The 25,275-nt window shown below is 33.4% G+C and overlaps 1 protein-coding gene across 6 annotated transcripts in view; it reads left to right on the forward strand.

Moving 5' to 3' along the window:
* The window catches only part of CSMD3 (CUB and Sushi multiple domains 3), a 1,255,667-nt gene that overhangs the window by 908,564 nt on the left and 321,828 nt on the right, over window positions 1-25,275 (forward strand). For all 6 annotated transcript variants that reach the window (XM_045453867.1, XM_045453870.1, XM_045453869.1 and 3 more), the window contains 3 exons: window positions 3,246-3,415; window positions 13,901-14,057; window positions 25,001-25,192. In XM_045453867.1, coding sequence (XP_045309823.1) covers window positions 3,246-3,415; window positions 13,901-14,057; window positions 25,001-25,192 — 519 coding nt within the window. The remainder of the gene's footprint in view (window positions 1-3,245; window positions 3,416-13,900; window positions 14,058-25,000; window positions 25,193-25,275) is intronic.

The raw sequence follows: 25,275 nt of genomic DNA on the forward strand, positions 1-25,275 counted from the left end.
TCAACATGTTCTGATCTCCGGGACAGACCCCAGCCCACATAAAATAAACCTCTTAGTTTTTAATGGAATGTCCTTAAATAGCCTGTGCAATAGTTAAGGAATAAAGAAAAAAGTGACCTTGCATACCAATTTATCTAGAATAGTCTCAGTCTCTACCTGTTGTGTGGGATAATCATTAATAGTGCCTCCTGTCATACTAAAGAAGTATTTTGACCTGAGAGAGAAAATATATACTTATAATTTTAACACCATGGGCAAAGGCAGATGTAAATCTCAGTGTAAATCCGAGCTCTGATACACACTGTTTGATTTTAGCAAGAAAGCTCACTTTGGTGTCTCCATCTCTAAAACTAGAGAAAATAAGTTTTAGCTTGCAGAGTTGTGAGACAAAAAACGTATAATTGGCTTCATGGGTATGAAACCTATGTAGTCACACAGGGCTCTATGCTAAGATGTGTCCCATGCTTGATTTAATGCTTTATTGGTCTCCTGAAATGCTCAGGACATTTTCAACAAGGGGGAGTGTACTTTCATTTTGCTCTGGTCCCCACAGTTTATATTCAGTCCTGATTAAATGAGAAAGATACTAACTTAATCCAAATTTTCTAACTTAATTCTTCCATTCTGGTTTAAGTCCTGATTTCATATCACCAACCAGAAAATCATGTATAGCCATTTCAACCAACTGAAATATTAAAAAAATCACAGAAGCAGAGTATTTTTCATATAAAAGCAAATCTCCATTAAATTATATAATATAGATCCAACAATGTTTATGGCAGAAGGCACTTACCACATATTCAAATGTTGAGAACTTAGCAATAAATTATTAGTATATTTTCATGGGTAATGAAGTAACTTATTGCTTTGCTTTTGGGGCGAGCCGGGAGATTGTTTTGTTCAGTTTACACAAGTTGTTAAAATAATTTTAATATTATAAATGATTCTCCAAAATTGTGAAGAGTCCTCTGGCTTTTTACACACATAAATGTCTTTCTACACCTGGATAGTCACCCTGGGACAATGTAAGTATCCTAAGCTCTTTTTCTGTATATAAAGCATAATTAATGCTACCGTTAGTATTTACACTTAAATATTCATAATGATAGCTTTAATTTTTGAGCTCTTATTGTATGCCAGCACCATGCTAAATACTCTACTTGCATTTTCTAGGTATGTTATCAGCTCACACATACAAACAAAATATCCTCCTGAGGAGGGTGTTATTATTTTCATTATAATGATGACTATATTGAATCATGGCGAATAAATAACTTTCCAGAGCCATATGGATAGAATATAGAACTTAATTTTGAAAACAAAATCTCTGAATTTTAAAGCCTGAGCTCTTAGTCAATGTATCCGTGTTTTGCAAGCTGGCAGCCAAGAATGTATTCTCAGAAATCCATGATTCTATAATAATTTAAACTGTGTATTCTCTAATAGATAATCTAACTGATAAAAAACATATGTGTATTCTGCATCATCTGTGTGGTCTGATACATTTGTCTTTATGCCCCCACAACTATACCTAATTTCTAATAAGCTAAGAAGAAGGAAATGAGACCGGTTTAAAATAGGAATGATTCTTTCCCACTAAGTAAAGGACACGTGGCATCATATTGTACTATACAGATGAAGTTTCTCCACAGTCTAGAGAGGGATGAGGGAGAATTGAATCATCACACAGCATAGTGTATTTAAAGGCATAGCAAACTCCAAAAGTCTGTACGCTAGCAGCTGGCTCCTTATCCCCATTGCCAAGGGCGACTTAATTTCAGAAAAATGAAATCTTATGCCACATTAGACACATGGTGCTATTTTAAATTGCATTGTTTTAGTAGTCTTATTCCCATATTTTTAAACATGTTTTGGTATTATATGTATGTACAACTGAAAGCATAAGAACATACCTTTTTTGTGTTAGAACATGCTTAAGTTGCATTAAAATAAAAACAATTTAAATCAATATTAGGAGTTATTAAGTTTTTTTTTTCCTTTTACTTTAAAAAGAACTTGTTGGAGCTCTGTTGGGTGGCAATTCTTCATGTGACTGGTTGATTGTTAGCATCACATCATTAGTTTTTATTATTATTTCATACTATGTTGTTATATTGACTGCTCCATTTTGATCATTTTCATTTTCTCATTAGCCTTTTTTCTTTTGCCTTATTTTTGTTAATGTTTAAGCATTTGAAAGTTAAAGCAATTCATTATACTTTAGTTTGTTATATAATTCCTATGATTATTTTCATGAATCATTACTTTAAAAATCTTATTTCTGGAACATAATGATTTGCTTTCTTTTCTTGCTAAGATAAACCTTTGAAAAACAGAACTCTCCCTGACCTCTGGTATAATAATATGAAGCAAGTTATTAGATCTGAAAGAAAACTGAGTTCAATGAATTTCTGAGACATAAGGAATATGTTTGGGAATTTATAAGGACTTGTTGGTTTTGGAACATTACCACAAACCTTTTTAAAGCAATAAATTAAAATTAAATCTTGAAAAAAAAAAGCGGAGAATTCTAAGTAGTTAGACACGTCCTCAATTTTTGTTAAATTAAACCAGGAGGGTTAGCAGTAGCATACACTGATTATGAAAATGCCTTAATTTATTTTATTTTTTAAGTTGGGAGAGGCAATCCATTTTTCAAAGGTGCCAGTTTGCTGCAGTTATCGATTAGTGGATTCTACCCATTATATCAGTTTTCAAAGGCAATGTCGTATTTATTTCCCTTTTTGTTACTGAAGTTCTTGGATCAGGAGAAGGCTGACTATGGGAAGGGAAAAGGGTCAAATTCAGAAACAGTTATGAAAAAAATCAGATAAGAATCATTCTAAAATAAAATTGATCACTCTATTTTTTATACTTTAAAAGAAATAAATTATAAATCTAAAGGCAATCAATTAATCAGAGATCTACAAATTAAAAGGCATCCTGAAAATCTTTTGCTTTCATCTTTTTCCATGCTATCCTTTCATGCTAGGGGCGGGAGGACAACACTGAAACTATCGTATATTTCTGTTTATGTACAAGTGTCCTGTCCGTGGACAGTCGTTTCTTCTTCCCATATATTATTTGAGGGAATGAATCATCCACAACACACAGCCATTCTGTACATCACTTTTCTGTCAAGCTCTAGTTAAAATAAAATGCATTAACACTTCCATACATTACATTACTTGAAAATGATAATACCTTCTATTAAAGTGTACTTCCATATTCTGTTTTACCTGCAGCTGAATGTGGTGCATCTGCAACAAATAATGAAGGGATTTTGCTCTCTCCAAATTATCCACTCAACTATGAAAACAACCACGAATGCATTTATAGTATTCAGGTTCAAGCAGGAAAGGGGATCAATATTTCAGCCAGAACATTTCATTTAGCACAAGGAGATGTTCTTAAGGTAGGTGAACTCAACTTATATTTAGATCATTTTGAGTCATTAAGTATACATTAATACGTATATATATGTGAATGTTGGTATAATTACCCATAAGTTGATTCTGCCATTCATAGATTTAAATTAGACATTATTTTCCATTTTCCTATTATCATTTTCATTGAGGTAAGTGTTATGTTTCCAATGTTTATTTATAATACATACACCTTTACTTTATGATACATAAATTTTAATGTTTCAGTAACACCAAAATAAGGACATTTTCATGTCAAATATCTTATATTCAACTTATATATATATATATATATATATATATATATATATATATATAACATAATATGGGAATGGTCATTTCTTTAAGAAATATAATGATGATTTATTTTTCTTTGGTGTCTATAAAGTAACTTGGTTATCTCTGTTGACACATGGAGAGTTTTTGCCTTTATGACTACAAAAAATTTATATCTAATAGGTACATAAAAATAATGACTTCCTATCTATAAATTACTTAAGAAAAGTATATTTTGTTAATAATAAAAACTTTTAGAGTGAAATGTATTAATTTATTTTAAAAAGTTGAAATAGTCAAATACCCTATTTTTAAAAGATACAATTTTAGGAAAATATTTCCATACTTGCTGATTCATATTTCGCAAAGTAAATGCTTTGTAAATATAATTTATATTCAGAAGTAGGATAACAACAAACACTTCTATAAAATCACATTTAAATTTTTTTTAAATAATCGCATACATGTCTCTTCATTGTCAAGATTCCCTTACCTGGTAAGAAATTCAACATAATTCTGTTTTCACAGATTTTAAAAAATAAATAAATAACATCTCAGGTTGGCAGGGGTAGGGGATTCTTGTTTAAGCAGTGATTTTAAGACTGTTGATTATTTTTTTCTCTTAAAAAATATAACTGTGATGACAACCGATGGTTTTCTAATATAGACAGCACTATGTGCTTGTAAGATCTGTATGGACATGGGAAACTTCTCTACAGTACGCCTAGATGCATACAGCTTTACCATTCATTTAAGGCCATTCCTGTTTTTTACACTTTTCCCCAACAGGCAACAGAAATTGACTTTATAATCTCTTCAACCTCCTTTATGTTTATGGTTTGGATTCTCCTGCTAAAATAAGTTTTATTTGCTAAATTAAAGTTAACATCGAGATTAATGGGATGCCTAAATGTAGAACTGATTTTCCTTTTCACAGGCTAAGTATGGGAAAAATAAGTCATTGATCAGAGGTATACGGCTAGCCACTAACCTGTATCACACAAGCAACGATGATAAACATATATTTATAAGTTCACAGCTAAGAAGTGCTTCCTCACGCCTCCCACTATCCTTCCTCAAATATTTCTTTGCTCTCTGTGATGCTTGAAAAGTAGCCAGTACTTTTCCGTACCGGATGATGTTTATTAATTGGAAAATTCATTTGGGATAGCAGGTGATGGCTTAAGAAAAATGGCCCTAATGTGTTCATCTGAGTGATTTCTGACTAATCTCCTATTTATTTGGAATAAGGTTACATTCACTTGTTACCCATGGACAACTAGTTCAAAGATACCTACTACACAGGCACATTTAGGCACGCACAGGCAGACACATGCACCCTCCAAAGGATGGATGATTCATTCTCGAAGACTGAGGAGCCCAAAGTCCTCTCAGGATGCAGGGTCATTTGCCTCCCTGCAAACCAGTCCATGAGAGTCCATCCCCATTCCAGCACTTTCCAACATGACACCTAGTGCAGTCAGCTCTTCCTCCATTCAGACTAAGGAAAGAAGAAATAAGTAAAACAAACAGCCCATCATAGAAAACAAACAAACATTGTTTTTCTTTATATGGGAGAACTGGCTATATTCTTTGGAATAACATTCTCTTGTAGTCTTTATATGAGTATAATGTTTAGAAAAGGTTTTTTTTCTGGTTTCGTTTACTGTATAGTATCACTGTATTGAATTCTGACTAAAACTAAAACAGCGACAACAAGAAAAACATGAGTGTGTATTGAATTTATCTATAGCTACACACACACACACACACACACACACACACACACACTTTCCTCTCTGAGAGTGCACCATCCAGACTGATGCCCATCTATCTACGCACTCTCTTTTCCCCTAGCTCTTCTTACCATAAACTACTTTACTTATTTATAACCAAATAAATAGTTACGTCAAATGTAGACGATCATATGACTCCTCTAGGTAGTTTATTTCGGACACGACTACCAAATTTTCTAATTCAGTAGATCTGGGGAAAACTCTTTCAGTTGCTCTGTACCTGGAATTGTGGATTTTTATAAAGTTCCTCAGATTATCTGATAACCATAAGGTTTGGGAATTATGAATATATCCTTCCTTGGTTCTATTGCTTTCAATGGGCAAGAATACTGAACTTCTCAAAACTTCACTCAAAATATGTAGCTTAATTAATTCTTTCAACTAACATTTATAGGAGATGTTTATTACATGTTCCCTCTAAACAACCAACAATGAACAGTTCCCACTGTCAGTCTGATAAGACAAAGCTGAATTGCAATCAGAAGTACTACGTCCGTTTTGTTGTTGTAATGTTTATTTCCAGAAAAAGATTGAGCACTATGTTCTGATAAGGGGATAAAACAGGGACAAAATTCAAGACAATATTGTTACCTCAGTCAGTATTGTGTAGTTTTATATAAAAAAAGATTTATGTATTATGTCAAATTGGACAGAATGGATAATTATGGAGAAGAGCCAGTAAAATACCTTAAACTTGGTTTTGAGAGTCTGAAAGAATGGGTTAAGAGAACTGATGTCCTATTTATGAGAAACCAGATAGTTAAAGGACTTGATTAATCATACTAATAACATTCTTTTAGAAGTATGATAAGAACATTATTAAAATGCTGTTTTTCCAAGATGTATTATTTTCAAGCTTATTTTCTTTTTTTTTTTTTTTCTTTTTTTTTTCAACGTTTATTTATTTTTGGGACAGAGAGAGACAGAGCATGAACGGGGGAGGGGCAGAGAGAGAGGGAGACACAGAAGCGGAAACAGGCTCCAGGCTCTGAGCCATCAGCCCAGAGCCTGAGGCGGGGCTCGAACTCACGGACTGCGAGATCGTGACCTGGCTGAAGTCGGACGCTTATCCGACTGCGCCACCCAGGCGCCCCTCAAGCTTATTTTCTAACCCATGTGCTAGTCTTTGGGGATACTACTTGTGAGAACCTATTGGTAAATTTTTAGAAATTTTGTGAACTGGTTGTTAAGCATGGCGATTATTAAAAATTAAATTAAATTAGATTACAATTATATTACAATTAAGTTATATTAAACACAAAAGTAACAAATACAACTTTCATTTCCTAATTATTTTACTACTTTTATTATTATGTGTTTTGTTTTAGGTTAGTTACATATATTGTATCTCTTTGGTGAATATACTATGTGAGGGTGCCTGCCCATCCTTTCCCAACTCTGCACAGAGATATCACATCAATAGCTTGATATTGGCAATACTAGGAATAGTTACACTGCAGAAATGGACAAACATTAAAGGTCTTGACTTGATCTATTGCTCTGCTCATAGTCTATACTTAAGTGAGAATAGGTTGTGTCTGGAGCCATTCTATTGTAAATAATGCAAAAAATATGGAGAAATCATATTTTCTAAAATTAAAAAACAATTATTTAATTTAGCTGAGAAGTTGCTCCGATCATTTACAAATATGAGTTTCTGATATAACGTTGTTTTTGCATTGCTTTACTCTGATCTTATTAACATAAAAAAATCAAGCAATATTCATTTAGGAACCACTTTTGTTTGTCAGTTCCAATTATAAGTTGCTGATACAAAATTTGGCAAAAAAACACCAAAAGCATTCTGTAAAATTCAATTGGCTCTATGGAATTTACAGTAATGAATATTGTATATTTTATTACCATTTGTAAGTTGCATGCTGTAACATCCCTTAAATCAGGGATTCACAAACGACAGTCAGTTGGTCAAATTGTGCTTGCCACCCATCTCTATAAATAAAATTTTACCCGGAGAAAGCCATGTTTATTCATTTACATATTGTCCATGGCTATTTTTGTACTTCAATGGCAGTATTGAGTAGTTATCCCCCCCCATCTAAAATATTTTCTAATTCTTTTTAGAAAAAATTTGTCAACCTCTCTTTATATTAGTATACGTTTAAAAGAACATATGGGTGGATATATATATTCAACAAATTTGTTTGAGTGCTGGTTGCTAAATATTTTCTAGCACACCAGTGATCTCTTGGGTCCACCACACATATCTGTCAATCAAGTCTGCCTGTTCACTGGCAATCCTTTGTTATCTCTCCCTTCAAAAGCACTCTCTAAATATTTATTCATTCTTTCCCATACTGAGTATAACAGAAGTGAAATGATTTGTAACAGGCCATACAGCTTTAAAGGTAGAACTGGGACTTTAACTTTGTTATAAAACTGCAAATCTAAAACCCTGAAAAGCTCACCCTTCATTGTGTCCCAGACTCCTTCACTAAAATATATTAGCTCCTATAATTGAGTACACGTGATATAGCTATTGCAAAGATGTACATAGTTTAATATAAACAAAAATTCTCTGTTCGTTTCATTTTATTTTGGAGAGGATGTAAGGTTTAGAATATTATCCTTTTTGATGAACCATTGTAAAAATTATTCTTTCTTTTTATTTTTTTTAATTTGTCAAATGTTTTTATTTTTGAGACAGAGAGAGACAGAGCATGAGCAGGGGAGGGGCAGAGAGAGAGGGAGACACAGAATGTGAAGCAGGCTCCAGGCTCTGAGCTGTCAGCACAGAGCCTGATGTGGGGCTCAAGCTCACAACTGTGAGATCATGACCTGAGCTGAAGTCGGACGCTTAACCAACTTAGCCACCCAGGCGCCCCTTTCTTTTTATTTTTTATTCAAACTTTGACATCTCACTCACGTTATCAGAAAAAAAAAAAAGTTTAAGTTTCCAAATCAACCTTTAAACAAGTGGCCAAAAATAAAATTCTAATATCCACGAGCAGGGATAATTTAAGGCTTGAATAATTATACACATGTACATATGTAACTTTTCTCTTTTCATTTTATTTTCTATGTACTTTCTGCTCTTGGGTTCAGATAACATCTGACTTGCTAATTGACTGAAGGAATGACTGAGAATATGCCTTCTAATTATGCATTTATTATAAACAACAGTTTTGAGTGTTGATAAGCAATTCATTATAAAAGGGTTTGACCTTCCAGATCCAGGAGGGTCTCTACACCAAAACTAATTTCAAGCCCTGATCTATTATAAAAGGTTTGATAACTGAAACATGTCAACATTAAGTTCTAGTCTCTTCTATTATAAGACTACCAGGTTAATGGCAACCATTTGACAAATTAGAGCCTCATCAAAGAGTTTCATTAATGTTACAAAAGACCTCAATGCCTTTCATGATATTAATTCTTAAATCAGTTTGAACTTCTACATTTGACATTAAAGTAAGTCTTTGTTATCTGAATTAGGTGCTAAGTAACAGAATATTTCTATGGGGAACACCAGAATCCTCTCCCAACACAAAACATATAATATTATATAGTTATCTTATTCTTTTTATAGCTTTTTCAATTTTTGAAAAAAATAGATATTAAGACATATGCTAAAAATAATAATAATAATGATAATAATAACAATCTTAAAAGAAGGAAAAAGAAAATATGCCCAAACAAATAAAAGCATACTTAAAGATCCTGATCTTAATCAGAACAGAAATAGGTGAAGTAATGATCTCAAATAAAATTTCTATGGGTTCTGAGAAGATCCAATATAATCACTCTGTACTGTAAATTTATTTTTAAATGAAATGTACATTTTTTTAAATTTATATACTTACATCCATGTTTATTTACAAGGTAATTTGTCTTTGCCTACACTCCTTTGCCATTTTGTGTTGCCTTTGTTTCCATACATGTTTGAATACATTTAAAGTACTTTATTTACAAGTCAAATAACATTGGCTTTATCATTACTATAAAACTCTTCTTTTTTTAAATCCTTGCCAAGTAACACTTGCTTTTCATCTTGATTTAATAACTTTATGCATGCTTCCAAAATTTCATAACTGAATTATCACACTTCATTTTACTTTTATGATTATAGTGATGTTTTTGTATTTGTTTTCTACCTTTTGACTTTACATTGTTTAATAAACTGCAGTGAGTTTTGGTGTTGAATTAGACCCTCCCTGCTAGGCTTAAGATACATATATATCTATATTAGCATTAACTCTTTTAATCCCTTTTCTTTCAATAATTGCTTTTAAAATTATATCTTAAAGACAGTTTCTTTTGAAAAAGAAAAAAAGTATGACACTGGCCTCCAGTGTAATTGTCTCTCTTGGGACAGACAATATCTTTTACATCTCCTTCAGTTTAAGAATGATTGGGGTGCCTGGGTGGCTCAGTTAAAAAAAAATTAATTATATCTTATTATTATTTCTTTATTCCTAGCACCTAACACAGTACATGGAACTAAATATGAGTTGAATTATCTGGTTACTTTTTAAAATTATACTATATCAGAATGATTTCCATGTGTAAAGTAAGGGTTTCTCCAATGAGTCAACTTTTTTTTGTTACTACTGAAAATTTGAGAAAAACATTAGAAGGGACTTTTAAATAAATAAAAAATAAAATAATGTTCCAGAAGTAATTTCTGTTTACTTGTTTGCATTGATTTGTTGCTTAATGTATATTTTCCCTTTATTTGGCTGTTTGACATATGAAGTTTTTACAGTGCATCCACACTTAAAAGCAGAACTAGGCGAATCCAAGACACAATTATTTATATTTAGCATAAGAATGAAATGACATGCTGGTGAAAAGAGAAATAAGAGGAGCATATTCTTTGGGGTTACCTAGGCAATGTTAACCACAAATAAGACCCACTGGATGCTGGTTAAATGGTTTAGTTGTGGATGTCTAGCTCTACACACAGGATTTAGGAACTATATTATGTACGAGTTATTATATACGACTCAGAAACAGATTTCTGAGAATATTGAACATTTGAAGCTCACAGACACAAAAGTGTGTTTCCTTGTGTCTGAATTATCACTAGTGACCACCATTCTTAAGAGATGAAAAGTTGGCTCTTAGGTAATCAAACAACAAACATTCTTGAGCCAACAAACCACGTTTGGTTCAGCTTCGTTGAAGACAAATAACTTCTTGCTGATAACTAAAGCAGAAATGTATTTGTCTGGTAAGTTCTACCAGGGATTTCAAGGTACTTGTGTATAATTTTAGGAAATTTGTCCATGCAGCCCTCTATCTAGGGGTACTCAGATACTCTTCAAACAGTCAACACACTTTTGTTGATATTGTTGTCGTTAGTTCACTGTGAACACATTTTAAAAGAAGGAAGAGACCAATAAAATGTTTTCTGTTAGGAATTCCATGACCGTAGTGGCTTGAACTCAGTCTCCACTTTCTTTCTCCCTCTATTTCTACCTCTCTCTCTGTGCTAATACAATAAATAAGGGAAAGAGCAGGAAGGTCCTGGCAATAGAGACTTCAGAATTTCTGTGCAGAAAACACATAGAGTAATGTGGTTAGAAGAGGACACTAGGAGACATAAACAAAAGCTCCATTTGTATAGCATGTTAAATGAAATTTTTACGTGTAGTCTTTATAACACTTAAACCCTGTACCAATAATAAGGAAACATAAACATAAATAAGTCAAGATACATACACATGTGGTTAAGGGAAATTCGGTAACTGGAGGGAAGAAAGACCAAACTAAATGCATGGAACTGGTAGCATACATTAAATTCAAACTGAGGAAGCATTAAGAGAAATTTGAAAATAAATTTAAAATTTTTGAAAAATCTTAAGCTAATGCAATAAGTGGAGAGAGTGAAAGACAGAGAGAGGGAGAGAGAGGAGAGCTTTCTAGAATTTGACAAATGATTTTAAAATTTACAATTTTAGGGGCACCTGGGTGCCTCAGTTGTTTAAGCGTACAACTCTTGATTTCAGCTCAGGTCATGATCTCACGGTTCGTGGGTTCAAGCCCCACATTGGGCTCTGTGCTGACAGTGCAGAGCCTCCTTGGGATTCTCGCTCTCCTTTTCTGCCCCTCCCCACCCATGCTCTCTCTCTCTCAAAATAAATAAATAAACTTTAAAAAAAATTTTTTTAAATTTACCATTTTAATAGAAGACCTAAAAAGAGAGTATTAGTCACTGCTGAAAATCTAATTGTTCATGTGGAAGATCCCATGGAAAATTCTCTATAATACAGAGGGAAAGATGGATGAGAAGAGGAAATACAAGAGACTCACAATACGGTTTTGGAGACTTAATACACAAATAATAGGCATTCTAGGCAGAAAATAAAAAGATCATATAGGCAAGGAGTAATTAAATAAAACTCAAAGACATTTCCTTGAGTTGAAAAAATCTTGAGCCTGTAAATAAAAAAAAAATGTAATAATTTTATTTGAACAATCCAGATATTAGAAATATAGTGAAAATTTCACAATTTATTAAGTTAACATAAATTAAAACCTGATAAAGATAATTTGAAGAAAAAAATTTCTATTATACATGAGTTTTCATTTATAAATTATAGAAAACATTATAAGTATTACCAAATTAAGCCAAACAATCTAGCCCAAGAAAAGTCTATCATGCAGGTTAATATGATAATAATAAAAAGTTCCATTGTGTACCATCTAAATGTTATCTCTTACATGACATGAGCATAATGAATACCATTTCTGAGGAACATTGGTGCTTGGCAAGTTAACTGGATTAGGAGTTCAGCAACACAATTTTTACACTAATATCAGGTTAAAAGTAAAGCAGTTTCAGGCAGGAGATAAGTAACTTTGAACAGCATCTCTCAACTTTTTCTCTTCATTATCATTTATTCAACCCTCGAAACTAAATATTATGGAATAAGATTGGTCAATAACCAACTTTCACTCCCTTAGGTAAATGGAGAATTAATACATCATGGTAAATACATGCCTTATGGGCAAAAGAATGGTCACATGCGATGTCGGTAAACTTTTCATGTAATTTCTATACACTTTTGGAAATAATCTGCTATACATGAATATTTTAGTTCAGAAATCTCATATATGGAAAACTTCCTTATGAAAATACAAGTATCAAAAAATGTGAAGTTATATGTAAAAGGTTGTTTATTTCAGCATTGCTCTTGGTAGCGAAAGAATTGAACTTATTAAGATGGGAATGATCGTTGTGGTAATGTCACTGTGTGAACTATTACTCAGCTCTCAAAAGGCAGAATCTGTATCTACTGACCCTGAGAGATGTCTAGAATGCACTGATAAAAGAAAAGCAAATCAGAATACAATGAGAAGTTATACCTTCAGAAGAATGGGAATTACGTGCAGATGTTTGAGAGCTTATCGATTTTGTTTCGCATATTTTGGTCATGTTAAATTAGTTTCTAAAAGCATTTGGTCCTCATTTAATATTTTTTTTACGTGTCAAAAATGGATTAAGTTCAAGGAGATGAATAAATTAGAGAAATTGCAAAAGAAACAAGCATTTTTTTTATATTAATTATGTTATCAGAAAAATAAGCATTTGGCTAACCTTGAGCAAGTTGCAGAAAAACAACCAACCAGCCTTGGAAACCAGGCTTTCTGTCGGTATTCTCAATTTTATTTACTTATTTTTAAAGTTTATTTATTTATTTTGAGAGACAAAGATAAAGAAAGTGAGTAGGGGAGGGGCAGAGAGAGAAGGAGCGAGAGAATCCCAAGCAGGCTCCCCGCTGCCAGTGCAAAACCTGATGTAGGGCTCCAACTCATGAGTGGTGAGATCATGACCTGAGCCGAAATTAAGAGTCACGCGCTTAACTGACTGAGCCACCCAAGAGCCTCTGGGTAATCTCAATTTAAATGTTTTTAATGTTTATTTATTTTTGAGAGAGACAGAGACAGAGACAGAGACAGAGACAGAGACAGAGTGTGACCAGGGGAGGGGCAGAGAGAAAGGAAGACACAGAATCTGAAACAGGCTCCAGGCTCTGATCTGTCAGCACAGAGCTTGATGCAAGGCTCAAACTCACGAACCGTGAGATCATGACCTGAGCCGAAGTCTGACGCTTAACTGACTGAGCCACCCAGACCCCCTTTGGTATTCTCAGTTTTAAATGTCTACCATAAAAAAGCATTATTTTGATAATAAGAGCAAAATTTATATAATATGAGTTCAAGTGTTACTTAAGGTCTACTGAGCTTGGAATTTTAAAAGTATCCATGTGGATTCCAACCTTCTTAACTTGATATATGTAGGAATTAATATATGTGATTGTCCTTGGGGAGCATGTAGTGACCTGATTTAGGAAGAGTATAATAATTTCCTCTTCTTCATAAATGATTTGAGTTGGTTATTATTGGCACATTTACATTTTAATTATAAATATTTTGCAGATTTATGATGGAAAAGATAAAACGACTCATCTACTAGGTGCATTTACTGGTGCGTCCATGCGAGGCTTGACTCTTAGCAGCACTTCAAATCAGCTCTGGCTAGAATTCAATTCTGATTCTGAAGGGACAGATGAAGGTTTTCAACTTGTCTATACCAGTAAGTATTTTGGAAGAAAAAGAAAAAAGAAAACAAAGGCCAAACACTGATGCTGAGTATTTATTAAATAACTATAATATACCAGGTGATGTAATATCCAACATTTGATCAAGAATTTGAAGTTTAGAATGACCTTCAGTATATGTAATTTTATTTGGCCCTAAAAACAATTCCATAAATTACAGGTATTCTAACTGTTGCAATTTCACAGTTGAAACAAGTAAGGTTAAGAATGGTTAAGTAATTTGTGACTTTGGGCTTATTTATTTATGTATTTTTAAAATAGCAATATTCTCCAAGTTTGATATTTAATAAATACTTATTTCTTATTTTTTTAATAGATGGAAATTCAGTGTTTACAAAATTCACACAACCTGTGTGGTAGTTGTAGTTGGATAGTCATTAATGATAACTGGATGGTTTCTGATGAGTTTACATTAGAGTTAAGGTTTTATTTTGTTTTGCTTATGTGTTGAATTGCTTTATTAAAAATAAATTCATACAGAACTATTGCATTATACTCCAATTGGCTATTCTAACAATTAAGTAGAAGTTCAAAGGTTGGTGGGTTACATCCATTGTTTTATATGAATTAAATGAATTTATTTTATACCAGTGCCATAATATAAGAAATAGACTAATTGCATCTATCAACAATAAATTATATTCAAGTAATATATTTATTGAGTTCCTACTCTATAAGACAGTACACTAAGAAAGTAAATCACATATAAACCTGCGGTGGTTACTAGCTGTGTGTTTAACAACTGTATAATCTATCAGATCAAATTAGTTCTTGGAAGGTCAGAATACTCATTTAATTTAGCAAAATAAAACAGCAACATTCAGAAATCTTTACTTTTAGAATATTTGAAAAAAATCTGATGACTTCTATAAATTTTCTCAAGAAATAAGATGAAACTATTACAGAAATTGGGAAATTAAAAAGGTTACACCATGAAAGATACTCACACGGGATTCTAAAGGGAATTTGAATCAAGTTATTGTTTGTGAAAATATTCTTTCCTAATGATATGAGAAGTAGGAGACAAGAGAGTATATCACATTAAAATTGTATTAAAAAATCTGGTGCGTATAACTAAGAGATTACTCTTGCTCCCTGTTTATTTCAAGGATTTTTTCTACTTGTGCTAGAATTGTTACACCAATAGTGTATCAAAACATAAATTGGGGCGCCTGGGTGGCGCAGTCGGTTAAGCGTCCGACTTCAGCCAGGTCACGATCTCGCGGTCCGTGAGTTCGAGCCCCGCGTCAGGCTCTGGGCTGATGGCTCAGAGCCTGGAGCCTGTTTCCGATTCTGTGTCTCCCTCTCTCTCTGCCCCTCCCCCGTTCATGCTCTGTCTCTCTCTGTCCCAAAAATAAATAAACGTTGAAAAAAAATTAAAAAAAAAAACAAACATAAATTAACAAAATGAATGTTCAATTCATGTTTCTGAATCCTGAGAACTGTTGTGCACAATGCAGTTTTTTATGAAGTACTTCCAAAGACAAATGAAAATCCAAGCAAACTGTGTTTACAGATATTACCAGGTGATATATTAAAAGTAATAATATTGAGAATTATTGCTCGAATATAATTGGTGCAATCTGCTCAGAAGGGCACATTTTTTAATCTGCTTTTCTCTTTTCCTTTCTCTGTTTTCTAACAAAGATGCTGACATTTTTCAAGATATGGCTCAATGTTTACATAATGATCTTTCTTTGCTCTGCATCATTTTGCATTTCTCCTTGCCTAAAATGTTAATGGGTGTCACAGGAAAAAAAAAGAAACTAGATTTCCTTTTTGGATATTTAAATTCTTTGTAACTTGAGATTACTGATGCAAAGATACTGGACATTGTAGGACGTACCTGCTTTTAAAATTGTGTGGGTTGCTTAGGTGTCTGGAATGAATAAAATCATTGACTTTATTCTCATTGGTATGAGCTACTAGATGTCAGAAAGAGAGATCTTAAAAAGCAAATATTTGAAGTCACTCTTCTTAATGACTCTAGTTTTTCATTATAGAATGTGTGTCTCTATGAAGATGGAAAGCTATAGAATTGGGAAGAAATAGAAAAGCAATTATTCTTTTAGAAGCGTAAATATATATCTATAAATACTTTTCAGTCTCTGAACTAAACTAAAATGTACATACGCCCATTTCCAAGTTGTCTCTGGATATCACCAGGTCAGTGAAGGGTCCTATGATTTTCTGAATTGACAGCTGTGTTCTGAGCCCCTCTGCTGGGGAGGCTCCTGGAACTAGTAACACGGCTATTATTAATTGTATTTGTTCTTAAGGATTACTTCTGTTTTTTTACAGTGGTGGTCTTTCTACATATCTACAATGATCTTAATAGTTAACCACAGATATCCTAGCTTTGACAGAAACTTGTGCCCATCCTCCAAATGTATTTTCATTTCCAGCCATAGGCTGCTTTCTCTTCCAGGTTAACAATTATTGGTATGCCCCAACCTGAATCATCAACTGAGCCTTTGAGCTAAGACTCCTCTTCAATATTTCAGGGGGTATAACTCAGTGGTAGAGCATTTGACTGCAATATTTCCCCACTGCTGCTTACCTTCCTTCAGCCAGATTTAGCCGACTTTTTAACATGCCTTTTGCAGTAGTTTATATTTGCAACTAATATAGCAGTTATCACACTCTACTGTGATTATACTTTTTTACAAACATATTGTGCATAGTTCTTCAGGGGCCATTTCCTCTCATAATGTCTACAGTCAGTTTAGTTCAATCACATGTTTTTTACATATTATTGGTAAATTAATATGTGGTCTGAATACTGATTTTATAAAAATGCTTTTGTGTTATAGAAGAAGATTCTACTAGGGCACGTATTTTAAATATTCATAAACTTCTTAGAGGCAGTTACTAATTTACAAACATAAAAGAATTTGCTAAGATGCCCAAACATGAGAAAAGAATGTAAAAGACCATGTTTTTGTATAAGAATCTATTTCTCAATCTAACTCCACCCTGCCATTCTGTGTTATGTTCCTCCTTAGAATTATTCACACTTTTTCTCTGAAACATCTGAGAGAACACTTTGTGATACAGAGGAATCCCCAGGCTCCACATTGAGAGAACTGGAGACAGGAAAGGAGTCAGTTGACTCTAGGGCAGATCAAGTAAGGATTCATGAATGAGGTAGTTTTGTAGGTTGGATTAGCAGGTCAGAAAAAGAAATGGTAGAGAGTATTCTGGGCAAAGAATAGGATGAAGACAGGCACAGAGACTAGAAAGATCATGTGAAGCACATTCAAGGCAAATACAGAAGATAATCCAATTCAGATTGATCCCACTTGCCTGTCTCCTCACAATTCTAGTGTTAGCATAAACAGGCCTTTGGTGACCACCCTTATAATGACAGGTATCCTATGTCACAGTAGTCACTCTCTATCTTTCTATTATCCATTTTGTTGACTTGTGTGGTTGCCTGGTTATTTCCAGCTTTGAGTACAGAGAAACACATTTGGCTGAGATAAAAATGAGGAAATATTTTAGAAAAGACCTTTTTAAGGTACATTTTATTCCAACTGTCCATTCATTATATAATCACGAAGAAAGCAAATGTTTTTAAAAGTAAATGCAATTCTTTCCAAAAACACTTTTGTCACTTTATGCCTGAGAATCTGAATGCTTTCTTATTGGCTACCCTTACAATCGGGGAGTAACTTAGACCTAGTATCTTTAATGCAGTATGTGTAGTATTTAAACTTTATTTCTTGAAGTTATGCTTCATTACAGATTCTTTTAGCTCTCTTCATTTGTAGTTATCCCACTTTAATTCAGTGGAAAGTAATTGGGTATTTTAAACAACCATCCATTACAGAGCTAAATCACACCTTTTTGATGGATTATAACATTGTCTTCTCAAAAGCTGATCCGGTAAATGTCCATGATGCCCAGCCATTAGGCACTACCTCTGGGCTCAGATGTCCTCTGGTTATCACCTCTGTACATTTAATTTACTAAAAAGCCCATTGGAGAAATGTTCATTATCCCAAGGGAAAAGTTCAGCTATATATTTGGACCCTTTTAGCCTCTCAGTCATGTTGCCTGAAATGATTCATAAATCCACATGGAACATGCCCATTTCAAATTTTATATTCAAACTAAAGATGGGCATTAGCTAATTTGTGACACCTTTTCTGTGCACTAACCTTACAAATATATAATAAATTATCCTTATTTAAAATGTTCAATATAATTGCCAGTATGTTGTTGGCAGTGCTAGTCATGAAAAATAATCAGATGATTTATTAACTCTAACTTTATTCTCTGGATATAATATATTGACTGAAAATGCAAGTAGAGAATAAGTAAATTATGAGGGAGCAGCAAAGTTACTCCATGTGGTTCTTTGTCCTCTAGACCACTTAACAGATGTATTTGGCATTTCTTTTGCGGTTTAAATCTTGAAATTAACCAGGTAATAAAGGAAGTACTGACTAATGCTGCATTATGTAGTATAAAGTATTCTAACTAAAATATTAAAGAAATATTTCTTATCTGTCATTTACATAGGCAATATTATATGTGGGTCTGAAAACATTAAAATATTTACGGAAAAGAAAAGAGTAGCCTAGACCTTAAAGCTACGTCTTTGAGGTGGAGTAAGATGTCCAAAACAAGATATACAAGCAAAAATCTGTCAATAGTCAGGAGCATCTCTGCCCTTGTAAGTACTTCCCTGAAGTGTAGGGACTAAAAACCTGACAACTCTTGCCAGTGAAGATCTCTACTTAGATCCTGCCAATTAAAGCCAGTCCTGTGAGAGCTGAGAGGTGGCATCAGTGGAGAAGCTATTATTTTTCACTAGCATCCACAGGCGGGAGTGTGGGAACTCCAGGATTTCCTGAAAGCCAGCAGTGGTCTTCTGACCTTCACTGCATCTGCATTTCTTATATTTTCCCTCTAATTTCTTGTATGGAATCCTAGCAATTCAAACTAAGTGGCTTCTATTTTCCCCATCAATCCCCAGTCATCAAGTAGTTTTTGAGTACCTCTATAGCAAAACACACCATAAAGTAAAAAGATGAGACATTTCTAGGAGATACTAACAATATATGTAACAGAAAAATATAAACTCTATAGAAAAGAATCCTTCAAATTAATAAGAGAATAGTCTAAAAGAAAGTTTCACGGTAAAGAAACCTCAAGTAGTCAGTAGGCAAACAAAAAAAAAATTCCTAATAGAAATTGAGAAAAATTAAACCCCAAATAATATGTTATTACACATTCATAAGGTTACTAAAAATTATAAAGCTCTGTAATACTAAGTGCTGATGGCAATTTGTTCTTTTAACTTTAGGGAATGCAAGTTGGTAAAGTCACCTGGGAGGGTAATTTGGCAGTATTTAGTAAAATTCCATTCCTACATATGTCTAGAATGCACCAACCATACATTTGGCCAAATACCAAGTGGCTGATGGTTAAAAATTAATATTCAGGCAAAGCTGGATCTCACCATCCCAGAATGATGTACAAATATATGATGTGCAAGACACAAACTAGCACATTTAAAAATATCACTCACTTTTTCATGCCCAACAGATTAAAATATAGGAAAGTCTGTGAGTAATGTGTTTTCTACTCAGAACTTTATACGTAGGATTGAGAGCAATGACAAGAAAAAAAAAAGAATTCTTTACCGTATCTCCTTTCTTTCAGTTGGAAATACATAGCAATCATTTCCACAAACCTTTGCTTATTTAAGTGTTTAACTTCTATTCCTCAAAACTGTAAGGATTATCTTCTTACAGCATTCGTATAAGATTGTGGTTTCAAAGTTTGATGTTTCCTAGAGTTTGATGAGTAAGAAATACATGTGTGCCATTTTTTTAATTAGTCTGAGTCGTGAAAAAAATGGAATGTGTAGTCATATAAAACTTTTTTCTCTTTATTCCTATTACATTCTTTCTTTTTAAATTAAAAAACATATTTTTTTTTAATTTAGAAAGAAAGAGAGAGTGAGCACGAGCAGGGGCAGGGGTAGAGAAAGTGAGACAGAGAGAGAAAGAGAGAGAGACTCTCAAGCATACTCCACGCTGTGTGGAGCCGGATGTGGGATTCAGTTCCACAACCCTGGGATCATGACCTGAGCCAAAATCAAGAGTCAGATGCTCAACTGACTGAACCACCCAGGCATCCCTCCTATTATATTCTTTGTCATCTCTGAATCAAAGAGGATTGTCATAGTTGCCATGGGTGACTGTGACTGTGGACTCTTTCCTGCTTGCGAATTTTAAAGTGACAACGTTGACATTATGTTTTGTACACATCTTCGTATGAATATAAAGAATTCTAAAATAAGACTTTTTCTTGCAATATTCATGGCCTAAGTAGAATTTACTAATCAATCATTAAGTATAATTCTTAAAGATTCCACTAAATATTATGAACCAAATTCACCCAAGAATTCTATAGAGATTAAAATTATGATAGAATGATCTTTGTCTCCTTGCATTATTATTTAAACTTGAATTAATGTTTTTAGTTTCAGATGTCATCCTCAACTGTATTTAGCTAGCATGCTTTCTCAGTTCTCTTATTAACAATCTATCTCCCTTTTTATTTAACAATTTGACAGTGTTTACTTTTGGTCTATGCAATTAACATACCTTAATTCACCATGAAATACTCTATAAGGTAACTTTTAGAATATTAAAAACATATTTACATTTTAACTGAGTTTCAAAAAAATAAAGCGTATAAAGATCTCGTTTTAAGTTCCATAAAAAATGCTGACATATTCAAAGAGTGAGTTTTCAAATACCATTTATATTTCTAAGCCATCTGCCTTATTGTATTATTTGTACTCTTTTACTGACCATATGACATTCCCCCATGTGAATACACAGCTGTTGTTCATAATCAAATGGAATAGAAATTATGTGGAGGTAGGAATTAAACTGTTCATCTCTCAGTTGATCAAGGAAGAAGTTGAATAGCAGATTAGCAGATTTTGATGCAATCTTTAGGACAAAGTGAGCTCTGCATCCCTACGTGGTACATGCCCCATACTAACACTTACATTTGTGCAAAAGGAGACAAAAAGTATAGCCTTTTTGTAGCAGGGAATAATGGGAAACAATGTAAAAGTTCATCAGTTAGAAAATAAATAAATCAATTTTGTAGTAAGTTTCTAATGAAATACCACAGAGTAGTTAAAATGAATAAAATGTATGTGTGTGTGTGTGTGTGTGTGTGTGTGTGTGTGTGTGTAAAGATAAAAACACAATGTTGGCAAAAATAGTTTCAGAAGAATTTTTAAAATAATTTCATAGTTTATAAAGTGTATAAATAACTTGCAAAACATTCTATATAGTGTTCATAGACATATAGATATGTGATGAAAATAGGGGGCGCCTGGGTGCCTCAGTTGTTTGAGGGTCCGACTCTTGATTTTGGCTCAGGTCATAATCTCACGGTACATGGGATAGAACCCCACATGGGGCTCTGCACTAGCAGCGTGCAGAGCCTGCTTGAGATTCTCTGTCTCTCTCTCTCTGCCCCTCCCCTACTCATGCACATGCATGCTCTCCCTCTCCCTCTCCCTCTCTCTCAAAATAAATAAATAAAATATAAAGTATACATATATAAATATATATAAGTATATATATAAATATATATATAATAGGTATGAGAAGAATACATTAATTCAGAATATTTACTAGCTCTTGGTAGGGAAAATCTGAAAGTGGTTGAGAAGGGAACAAAAAGGAGCTTTACTTGTTTTATAATATTTATTTCTTGATATTAATATGAATCAATATGAATATTAATCTGAAATAATATTAATTTTTATCTGAAGCTACTATGATAGTGGAATCTGATAGAGTCAGATGGTGAAGTTATGTTATCCTTTGTAGTCTTTTGTAGGTTTCCGATAACAACTTAAAAATAAATTAGAAATCCTTATACTACATAGTAGCAGGAAAGGAATTAAATTTCTGTTGAAGTTATTCATTAAGTCAAAAGGATTTAGGTAATGGGGATTTTCAGTTCATTTTGTGCTCTAGAAATTTTCATTTCATCAGAGTATCAAATTTCACAAGGAATGGTGAATATTTACAGCATATATGATTTTTCATACACATCTTTATTTAATTGTCAGTTTCAAGTATTTGAGCTTTTCAATGAAAAGACTGGCAGCTGAATGTTTCCATAAAGATAAGACAGATCTGAATATTTATGAATAGGCAACAATAATTCCACCAAATTGGACTAAATTATGTTGTGCTTTGTAGCTTATAGAGTATTGTCCATGTGCATTTTCATCTACAATGCAAAGTATTATAAATTATCTTAATTTACAAAGAATATCTCCATTTTACCTCATCACCAGCAATTGCCAACCACGTTTACAGAACATTCAAATTAAGGAAGGATGAATTTGGTAATGAACCTTGAAAAGAGAGCTTGATTTCCATTTTTATTTTGATAAATGATATACGGTAAAACTCAGAAGTGGCTGCATTTTGAATGATAAACTGAATATTATGTCTGGTAGAAGGCACGCAAACTTGTAATTTTTGAGCAAGAACACTTTAAATGTAGTATTAAGTATGCAGATTCATGCAAAGTAATGTGTCCTGAAAATGTAAAGTTGCTACTTCTGCCATTTCTGTTTCTATGTTTGAAAGACTGGCTTGCTTGACCGTGTATCTTTATATCTCATTTATGTCACGATTTGAGTTAGTGACTTCTGACTTGTTGTTGGGCTCTGTTTCTGACGCCATTTATATTTGCTTTATTTTAACATATTTTCACCCAAACAGAGCTGTCACAAATTGATCCATAAGGGAAATTCCTGAAGATTTTTTTAATTGTTTCATAAACTTCAGTTTCTCATCAGCATTATTTTAGTTTCTTCCTCAGTTATCTCCTTGAGATAATTGCCTCTAATAATCCACATCCATCCATAGAAATTATTACACATCTGCCGTGTGCCAAGATTTATGCTGGGAAGTCATTGTGGGAAAGAGGGGAAAATTGAAATAATTCCACTCTATAGAAAAACAAAGAAAAGAAGCAAATGATTGTAAATTAATTAAAATGTGTAAAGTATTTCTCTGAGTTAACAGGAGAAAAAATGGTTAATACCCCATAGAGGAGAGTAGGAAGGGCTCCTTCCTCTGATAGATAATGTATCCCTCAAAATGCGGAAGTTACAATATGTATTTAGTACTTGGATATGTGCAAATTCTAGTGATTTAATGTATGTTTTGACATTCTAGGAAGTCGATGATGCAAATTAGTGATTTGACATATATGAGATAATGCATGCTTTTGTTGTTGTTGTTGTTCTAGTTCAAATCTAGATTAATTTGGTCAAGGATCTGTGCCTATAAAGGAGACAGAGACTGCTTTTTGATTACCCTATGATTTATAACCATAACATTTTTTTTCTCCAGCATTATTTGTCTTGAAGTCACAGGTTTTCCTATCTCATAAGGCTATCTGGAATACTCTTTATAGTCCTCTAGTCTCAGAAGCTATAACTGGTGTAAATAGCACCTAATTATCTTTGGTACATTCACTCTATCATTTATCTTATATTTATACACTTGGTAAAACATTAAAGACAAGAACTCTATGGCTAAGGAGCCTAGATTTTGATTGCTACTATCGTGTTTAATTTATATTATGAGGTATCCTTTTCCAGTTCTTTCAGGATCTTAATAGTGTACTGTGCTGACTGTTGTTTTTAATATTCACTTTTGTTGACTTTATTCTGCATATGGACACAAGATCTTCTGGATCTAAACAGATTAATAATTGTTATTTAAATAATATAATAATAATATCGGTATGTCCCACACACTTCTGACCTACTCCTTACCCCTGTAGTAACATGATGGAAATCAGATGGAAAAATCTGCATGGGTGGCCAGTGACAAGGCATGAGGAAAAATGGACATGCTCTGCTTAAGGCAGCTATCTTGCCTTCCTCTCCTGAAAGCAGGAAGAAAGAACTTTGCTGCTTGGAGATGGGATGGAAAGGATCTTGAGTTCTCTTTTTTTTTTTTAGTAAATACATTTCTCTAAGAGCCAGATTAGCCTATATGTCTCCAGTTTTTATAACCTGGAGATGTCTGTAAGTCATCTCATTCTCCCCCTTGGTGCAAACACAAACGTCCTCTGGAGTCAGGTAAAGCTCTCTGGCGTTCTCTCACTCCTGGTACGGATAGTTGTAAATTAACTCCTCCGGTGCTACTCTTATCTCAGGAAATAAAGTTTCCAGCAAAATTCATGCAGAAAGCCCAAACTCTGCTGAACACAAACGTAGTTTCTTTGTACCACAGAATAACATGCTGCTTCGATTTGTTTTTGTTTTCTTGTGAGAATTTCTGAAAGCTATACATTTTGGAGGGGGCAGGATATAAAGATTCCGAGTTCTTAAAGCTGAATACTATTATTATGTCTCAAAAAACTATGTTTTCAATATGAGACTATCATTGTCTTCTAATGCTATCAAAGTAAAGCAATCTATGGTTATATTTGCAGTGGACATATCTGTGAATTGGACAATTACTGGACACGTTTTGTCAAAATTTTTAAATTTTGATGACGTGACTCTAGTAGTCACATTGGTCAGAATTTATTATTAGCCGCAATTCACTTGAGGTAAGTGAGAGGCTTAGTGCTACAAGCCACGATATAGTTATATAGACCATGGGGTATCACTGATAAACTTTAAAATTACAATCAACCAATCAAATTACAACAAATTCTAATTTTCAAGAAAATAACTTTATGGATGCTGTATATATACTATCAAAATTGAATATTGTAAGAGTAATACAAGTAGGAAAAAGTATGTAATTATACTAAAAATAATCAAAGACTGTTGGTATAATTTTAAATCTTCCTGTTAAATGTTGCCTTTAATGACTCTGTATCCTTATCACAGGTTTTGAACTTTCACACTGTGAGGATCCTGGTATTCCACAATTTGGATACAAGATCAGTGACCAAGGCCACTTTGCTGGGAGCACTATTATTTATGGATGCAATCCAGGCTATACTCTCCACGGGAGTAGCCTTCTCAAATGCATGACAGGGGAGAGAAGGGCATGGGACTATCCTCTGCCTTCCTGTATTGGTAAGATACTCTTATATTTTCATAAATATTTCTTTGGGAGTGCTATCCAAATACGCTGTCCCTTTTCAAGTGATTTTATCTGT

Source organism: Leopardus geoffroyi, chromosome C3 (assembly GCF_018350155.1).
Source record: "Leopardus geoffroyi isolate Oge1 chromosome C3, O.geoffroyi_Oge1_pat1.0, whole genome shotgun sequence".
NCBI lineage: Eukaryota > Metazoa > Chordata > Mammalia > Carnivora > Felidae > Leopardus > Leopardus geoffroyi.